Source organism: Camelina sativa, chromosome 17, assembly GCF_000633955.1.
Source record: "Camelina sativa cultivar DH55 chromosome 17, Cs, whole genome shotgun sequence".
Lineage (NCBI taxonomy): Eukaryota > Viridiplantae > Streptophyta > Magnoliopsida > Brassicales > Brassicaceae > Camelina > Camelina sativa.
Window position 1 is genome coordinate 19,862,075 of NC_025701.1, and position 8,513 is coordinate 19,870,587.

General features: G+C 38.8%; 1 protein-coding gene, 1 long non-coding RNA gene and 1 pseudogene across 6 annotated transcripts in view; 1 reads left to right on the top strand and 2 right to left on the bottom strand.

The window, feature by feature from the left end:
* LOC104759643 overlaps positions 1 to 5,631 on the bottom strand; it is an 11,498-nt pseudogene extending 5,867 nt beyond the window's left edge.
* Positions 5,754 to 8,513, top strand: part of LOC104757706 — a 5,284-nt gene continuing 2,524 nt past the window's right edge. Inside the window, exons 1-7 of one of the 5 annotated variants that reach the window (XR_762504.2) lie at positions 5,754 to 6,107; positions 6,276 to 6,403; positions 6,527 to 6,647; positions 6,756 to 6,929; positions 7,165 to 7,436; positions 7,578 to 7,673; positions 8,353 to 8,481. This is a non-coding gene — a long non-coding RNA (uncharacterized LOC104757706). Of the gene's footprint in view, positions 6,108 to 6,275; positions 6,404 to 6,526; positions 6,648 to 6,755; positions 6,930 to 7,164; positions 7,437 to 7,536; positions 7,674 to 8,339; positions 8,508 to 8,513 lie in introns of those variants that run through there. The other 4 variants (XR_002036195.1, XR_002036194.1, XR_002036193.1 and 1 more) reach the window with 4 other exon arrangements.
* The window catches only part of LOC104757705 (PHD finger protein At1g33420), a 5,001-nt gene continuing 4,167 nt past the window's right edge, over positions 7,680 to 8,513 (bottom strand). The window contains exon 4 of the mRNA XM_010480468.2: positions 7,680 to 8,299. Coding sequence (XP_010478770.1) covers positions 7,858 to 8,299 — 442 coding nt within the window. The 3' untranslated portion in view covers positions 7,680 to 7,857. The remainder of the gene's footprint in view (positions 8,300 to 8,513) is intronic.

The window sequence follows — 8,513 nt, forward strand, 5'->3', positions numbered from 1 at the left end:
CCTTCCAAAAAAGCTCTTGGGTGATCTTCTCTGTTAAGCCGATGAAAGGTAGATGTCCATCACAGAGGATCTGAAATCAAAAGAGAAATATTCATGGAAATTTGCTTTGAAAGTCATGGTAGTACAAACATCTTTGTCCTGAGCATTGACGACAGCACCCACAACAGCATAATTAGTTTAATTCCAGACAAACATACACCTACCAAAACGAGACATTGCACACAAGTTATACGGTTTATGATATGTATGGTGATAATGATCTGTGAAATGTTCTCGTGGTACCAGACAATACAGAGTAAAAGGGTTTTTGGGGTATTGGTCCCCACTTGCCAGAAGCATAGACGGAAAAAGAAAAGAGAGGAAGAGCATTCTTAACCTTTACCTTTGTTTTGCCACATTCAAATAGAACTATTATGAAGCGCCTCAAACAGATGCGCTTAATCTCCTCATCAGGGTTTGAAATTATAGCACAGTAAGCATCATTCAATAGATTCAGATCTAAGGTGAACTTGAAAACATTTGCCCACAGTCTTCCTCTAGTGTAAGTGGCAGCTTTAGTTATATCGAATTCCTCAGTGCTCTCTATGAAATTATAGGCCTCATCTACTTGTTCAAGGGCTGCGTAGGCAAACTGACAAGCTCCTTCACTTATATTGTACCGTTCAAAAATTTGCATAGCCCACTCATAGTAATGAAGTTTCCATGTCGCACTAGACATAGCACCACCTGAGATACTGGGACCTGCTTCAACCAAACAGAGAGTACAAAGGAAAAAATGAATCTGCAAGACATAAAGCCTGGTTTTCGTAATAATATGCGAACTGGCGAATAACTAGAGAAAGAACAAGTTTCTTTGAGGAGCTTACCCGTTGTGGCAGGCGAAAATCCTGCTTCTTTAGACAAGCTGTGCAAAGCCTTCCAAGATCCTTCATCTGATGAAGCTCTACAATGGGACAGGGTAACATTAGGAAAAACGAAGAAAAATGTTCTTGAAGTGGTAATTTAAGAAAATAAATGAACCGGAGACATTGAAGAGAAAAGGCAGAGGATAGCCACATATTTTGCCTTGCCACAATATATAATTTATACATTACGTATTTAGACAGGGCTTCAAAATTCTCAGAATAACTCCAAATAATAAGCACCTGAAGAAGCAGCGGATGGCATCAACTATCTTCCTCTCTCTTAGTATCCCGCATGCTCCACGTTGTACTTGGTCCAGTAGGCAACAACCACGGAGATGTTGAAGTAGGCACCAATCTCCACTCGTATCTTGAGAACATCCAAATGTTTTCTCCCCACGTAAACTTGCCTCCACAACCGTAAGGATTCGCTTGAGAAGGTAATTAGAATATACAGAAAAAAATCAAAACAGAGAAATCAGCAATTGAGTCAACTAGCAGTTAGCAGAATAGAACTTTCTTGTTGGAAAAGGTCCGTCAATGAAACTGAGACAAGTTTTACCTCGACAGCATCAGATTGTCCATTCCTAATCAACCTAAGAGTAAGCTCAGTGGAGCGTCTTAACAGTGAAGAAGAGTCCTCTCCTGTTTTACTATAACGAATCCAGCTGATAAAGTTTTGCACCAAACTTGTAATGATTTGTGAACTCGGAAGATATCCCAAGTTAAAGCGGTTGTCCACAATGCAACTTCGGTCACTAAAGAGAAGAATAAACGCCAATGAGAAACCACATTTCCCAAGCATTGCATTCCATGATCTTTTGTCAATGCTGCTATCTGCAATGAAGAAATGATTTTTTTCCAGTCAGAAATATTGGCAATGAGGTACGAGTATTGGAGAATATTTTCCAAGGACAACAAACCTACCAATCTGTAGAGATGAAAGTTTCAAGCTAAAATCTTCCATAGAAGTTGACTCAGCTGGAGTGGTAACAAAGAAAAGGATGATCAGCCACTCTGAGACAATGTCTTGGATCATCGGAAGTAACTCAAGGCGTAGCTTGCATATGTCTTGCTGTGACATATTAACCTGCAGAAAGACAAAGAATGAATGACTAAGTTTAGAATATTTATATGATCACAAATATACAATATGTAACATTAGTATCAAAATATAAACAACACTAATTCCAATTAAGGAATACATCTTGACAATAATATACCCAGTGGGAACTGACCTGCCCAGCAATGTTAAGCAGATAGCTGACGAGTAGGAAGATGTCAAAGGCAGATTCAAACATCACCTTTACAAACTGAGAAGTAGCTTGGACGAGGATAGAACTACAGATATCAGATAATGCCTCACCATCATTTTTTTGCATAGATTTCTTAGGGACCAAATACTGCAAATAGTGCTCCATGATAGTAAAAACTTTTTCCCAAGATCCAGCCCGTTGACATAGAGCAGAGAGAGACAATAGCATGTCAATGGAGAATGTTCTAAGATTTTTTTGAGTTTCTAGCTCTTTTTCCCATGCTCTATCAGCACCAAGATCTGACCACGTACGCTGACCTATCGACGAAGAATATCCCGACTCAAGGATGTTAACTAAGCGAGGAACAATTTCATCAGATGAGATAATTGCCTTTCCAGTAACTGATTCATAATACATGGCATAAGGAGCACCACCCCACTGTTTACTTATCTTCGAAGTACATCTTAGTACCTCTGCCAGAATTTCATGTTCATTGTGGGGCACACCAAAGCCTAAGCNTGAAAGTTTCAAGCTAAAATCTTCCATAGAAGTTGACTCAGCTGGAGTGGTTACAAAGAAAAGGATGATCAGCCACTCTGAGACAATATCTTGGATCATCGGAAGCAACTCAAGCCGTAGCTTGCATATGTCTTGCTGTGACATATTAACCTGCAGAAAGACAAAGAATGAATGACTAAGTTTAGACTATTTATATGATCACAAATATACAATATGTAACATTAGTATCAAAATATAAACAATACTAATTCCAANGTTCTAGAACTTAACAAAAACCAAACCTCATGCTCAACCAGTAAAAGAATCTCGCTTGTAAGCTCATCAAGACTTAAAGATTGAAACTCAGAATCGGTCCAGTGTTTGTTGTGGTTCAGTAAAGTTAGACGCAAGGAAACATTGTGAAAAATTCCAGGACAAAGAAGCCTGCGTAAGAAGATCGATGAAATGAATCCCATAATTTGATCCTGCAGAATGCAACATAGGTTAAAATGGATTCAAACAAACAAATTATTGTATACAAAGTTTGTTCAACAAAATGAAAGCTAGTTTTAGCATAAAGACCTTTGCAGATGAAAACAATGAATGAGCTGTCAAAAGAAGTTCATGTGAAGAGCTCCTAGAACTCAGAAATAGCTGTTCAGAAATGTAGTCTTCCTGCAAAGTGTAAGACTGTGCTTCCCTAGGTCAAAGAAAACAATTCAAAATAAAGCATTATCAACCATCAAGAAAGCAGTGAACACTAGAATATCTGTAGTAGTTAGCACAACAACTATGATAATGATACACTAGAGCAGCACATTGCCTCCACAGTTTAGAAACCAACAATCTTTTTCAACCTAACGTACTAAAATAATTTCGAAACCCATCTCGGTAAGCAATATCTGGGAAGGTCACCTAGAGTTTTGCATTTTATTCAATAAGATTCCAAGAATATTCCATCACAAGGAAATTCACCTAGTATATTTTACACTAATGATAGTAAAGATTCAAAGCTACAGAGGACCAGAGAAACCAGAAGCACACATATAAGCAGAACCTCTAATACAGCATGTATAATGCAAGCTTTACATGGAGTACGGAGTATCTCAACCAAGTCAGCAGAAAAATTTCTTGTTGAACTTACATGGTGCTAGATTTCTGGCACAACATGTGAGATGTCAATTCATCGGCCTTAAGAATCCAGATCTTGTCGGATGTAAATCTGACATCCCGCAATCTCCCCTGCAAATTAAGGATGTGCAAATTCAACAAAGTTGCAAGCCAAGGAAAAATATTGGAGTTGAAAATTCAACATAGTAATGAGCAAAAGAAATACATGATAGTATGTGTCACAATTATGAGCCCAAAAGATGTACCTCTTCCACTGGAATATTCTGTAATCCAGAATCTAGAGACAAAGCTATTCCATCCACCGAACTAAAGTACAGGCCATATACAGTGATCACGTCCATGCTGTCATCCTTCAAATATTGGGAAAAGGTTATTCGAAATAGAATGCAATATAAAATAACTTTATATATGCCCCAGTCAAGTCAATCCGTCAGTTGTAAAGAATTAAAAATACTGATTGCGAACGCTTACCATACTCTTCCTATACAAGACAGCTAATGGAATGAAGCCAGAATCGTAATCGGCTTTGCCCAACCATAGCCTCAGACACATAACCCCTAGTTAAGACGCATGAGAAAAAGTCAAAACAAAGGCAAAAGATAATAAAATAACGTCAGCTAATGGTCACCGGTGAACTAGCAGATATTACCCTCAAGGTTCTTAGCAGCTATACTGTGACAAAAGACCCTGCTATAACTCAAAATATCCCAGACACGTAATGCCCCATCAGCATGAAGAACACATATGTAATTTCTTCCATGAACTTCTGATACAAATAAATCTTGCACGGCTGCAACCACTGTTCCCCTGCATTTCACGTCATAAGAGGTTATTGAGATAAACATCACAAGAGCGAAAATAAAATACAGCACATAGCGAAAGATAACATTAGCATTGCTTCTCTCTTCTAAATATGTAAAGTAAAGCAGTATTACGATAACATTTTTTCTAACAACTGTACTACAAGACATACCTTACGAAGCCCCATAGACGACCAAATCCGGTATCATCACGCAGCTCATGGTGAAAACCTGATAAGATACAAGGAAATGAAAAAGAGAATGGAAGAAACATCAAAATTGAGACACTATGCTACTGCAGAGTAATCTTACCTGATGAATTCTGATAATACTTGAGAGGTTGGAAGCAAGAGACACAACCATCAGACCTCCCAAGAAAAATAAAACCAGGCAATGCAGAAACGCTAGTAACACGAGCATCATTCAAGTAAGGACGAACATCTAAGTGAATCAGATGATCAAGCGGGAAGACTGAGCCAGACTTGTAGGGTGACGTATTCGAGAGTTGAAGGACGTAGACAACACCAGACGGTGTCAGAGCGTAAAGACAGTAGACAAGACGACCACTATCACTACCCTGCCAAATTCAATTCCATATCTTTCAAGTTCAACACACAATAACAACAAAACAATAAAATCAAAGGATCAAAAAATGCAGAAGACGGTTAAAATCGAACCTCATCAGCGTATACAAAAGCAAAAGGAGAGAGAGCCTGAGCGAAGACAAAACGCAGCCCAGTAATCGGAAATCCCGATTTAGCAGAGAGTTGAAGAAGCTCGATCGCATTAGGACTCGTCTTGTTGATTCTCCAAACGAAAGATATCGGAGGTTCCCCAATCACAGAGCTAGAAGCGTAGTCTTCAGACGAAGGAAGCTGAACACACTCATCGTCCTCACTTGAATTAGTAACAATAGTATTAGTAGAGGGAGAAGGCACAGATATCTCGATCCATTTGACTACATTTCCGCCGCCGGCAACAGGAACCTCCATACCGGCAGACGAATTCCGACGATTCTCCTCCATTACTCTCTCTCTCTCAACCCTAAACTAATGTTTTTTTTCAAGTAATCCAGATGTGAAAGTTTTATTGGGCCCTTATTAAGTTCGGCCCATTAAGTCTTACCGTGCTTGTGAAACTGAAAACCTAACAATTAACTTCGTTTTAACTCTTTTTCCCTGGAACAAATTGTCTTCTTTCTGTTGCAGACAGCGATTTCTTCTTCATCTTCATCTTCTTCACGGTTCTTCTCTTCTTCTTCTTCTTTATCGTTTTCACGTGGCTGCTTCTAGTTCCAAAACCATTGGAGAAAGACACTAGAGCTCCCAGTGAAGATTCGTTTTGAATCCGTTGAATTGTTAATTTTTTTTTCATCAATTCAATCTTGCCGTCGAGCGAATTACGATATTTTTAGGGGTTTATTAGGGTTTCAATCGTAATCAGTTTGTTCAATTCGATGATTTTCGTCGGATGAATGAAGTTGGTGCTCCGTCGATCGATCTCGTTCGATTCATCTTAAGGTATGAAACCGACCAATTTTAGTCGAATTTGATTTTCGGATTCTTATAAATTCTCCAAAGCGGAGGTTTTTGTATGATTCGGAGTTATATGTTGTGGTTCGTTCTTGTATGGCTTTGTATTTTGAGGTATTTGTGCTGATAAAACCAATTGAATTTGATGAATCGCAGATTCTTAGCATCGTTTTCGTTCTAAGCGATGGATCATGATACGATCAGCAATAAGTTCAGAAAGTTTTGTTTCCATGGAAACGGCTTTTATGGGAAAAGATGAAAATATTGATTGCGCCGTCTTAGAGGTTAGGTTGATTACCCTTTTTTGCCCATCACATGAATATCCTCTTTTTTTGGTTTCTGTCATGTCATCAGCAACTTTTTTATGATGATGTCGGTAGTAATATCTATGTTTCTTGTCATTGTAGGGTTTGCAGAAGTATGTCAAGGAAAAACCAGGGCTTTCCCACCTTCTAACTGCTTAGAATGTGATTGTCGCCTGGGCATTTGGATATACCTTTGGTGTTTCATGATGATGGTCATTTGTTGGTAAGCTGTGCATTATTTCCAGTTTATTTTAACACAAAGTTGATTCAAGTGCAAGATTTATCTGGTGCTCCAATTATAAATGGTTGCCTAACATCGGTTTTCGTGTAGCTTGCAGAGGATGAAATTTACTGAAATCAACTCCTTCAAAAGTCCTCTCGACAAGTTGCTTTGCATAACAAGCTGTTGCACGCTCATTAGCAACCTGACGCATCCAAGTAGATGAACCGTAGTCTGGCTGGAGCAGATGTGTTCTTTCCCTTCCTCATATATGTTACAATCAAGGTAAGCTCTCTTTTCAATTTAAACTCACTCAACTATGTGTTGTTTTGTGCTCTCTCCAATCTCTAAGGTCTAGTTGTAATATTTTGATTTTGTTTGTGGTGTAAATTCTTTCCAGCTCAAATTGCTATTCAAAGCCTAGGCTGCTTTTATCAAAGAGCCTTTTTCTTAGAATTCCTTTTCACTGTTTCTATATGGTGATTACTGATAAAATTACTTCTTTGATCTGCAATTGCAGGCAAATCCTCTTCACTTGCTTTACAACCTCATGTTCGTCCGGCTATACTGGAGGAAGGCCAAAAGTGTCTCTGAGGGTGTTTATTATTTGACTCAATTTGTTTCAGCCAAGACATTTATTAATGGAATTCTTGAAGAAACTGTGCCAGAGAAAGATCATTTCAGAGAAGCAAGTCCAGCTTGATTGTTAAGTGACTTAAGAAGTTTTGCAGCGCTGAGTAAGAAGGTAGAATCTGGCATCAATGAGATGCAATGACATGCTTTTAATAATTGGTGAGATTATTTAAGTGGTTTGCATTATTTATGATACTTTTGATGTAGGAAATTAGTAATCTTAATACTTGGTTTCTCTTGTATGATTTTTGTATTTTAGGCAGGAGTCTTATCTTTGAGCTTCTTGTGTTCTTATAACAGATCTGGGCAACCCATGAAGGCAGAGGTATGTGTGAGATTTAAGAGTAAAGTGCAGATATGAAGCAAGTATATGAAGCAAGTAAAAAAAGAAGAAAGGTAAATGATTCTGGCATCATAAACATTAGTCCTTCATAAATGTCATTTTCCCATGATTAGAACACTAAGATTTAGGATTGAATTCTTGAAGTGGTCATGTGTTACAATCACGGGTAGAAATCTTAAGCCACTTGCAGTTTTGTGCCTAGAAAAGAACCTATATACAGAACGATCATAATTACAGTCAGCCTACACTAAGTGTTACGGATAAATTAGATCCACTGCCCATAGCAGCTGACTCACCTCTACAAACGAAGCCAGCTTTGGGCACTTGACTAGAACCACGCTCATTGTCAGATTGCTTTGGTCTCTTGCTGTACATATCAATGCATCTGAAACAATGGAACTTGGAAGGTAGTTCATCGGCGTTGTTGATCCCAGCACATCTAGTATGGTGCCACACGCCACACACATCACAAGCCAACATCCTCTCACCATCATCATCCTTTGTGCCACACTTGCAATCAACTTTCCAATTATCTACCCCTCTCTCCATGCGGTATCGAAGGAGCCCATGTTTTGAGCATCTCCCCTTAACCCGTACAATCCCATTTGTGCCAACTAGAAATTTCAGGGTAATTGAGTCATCTAGAGAGCCATAACCTAGGAGCTCCTCAACTTCAAACCTCTTGAACATTGCATACACTTCCTGAAAAGCCTTAGCAGCTTCGGTTTTCAGGTCAGAAACAGTAGCATTCAATGGCAAAACCAACAGTTCAGGTGGAGGGGCTGGGCATTCTTTGGACTCATCGGAAAGCTCAACACAGCACCAGAGGTTGATTGCAAAGGGGTTCACTGTGCTAGACAGGTGATCTTTTATGAAATGCTTACAGTCTAGTA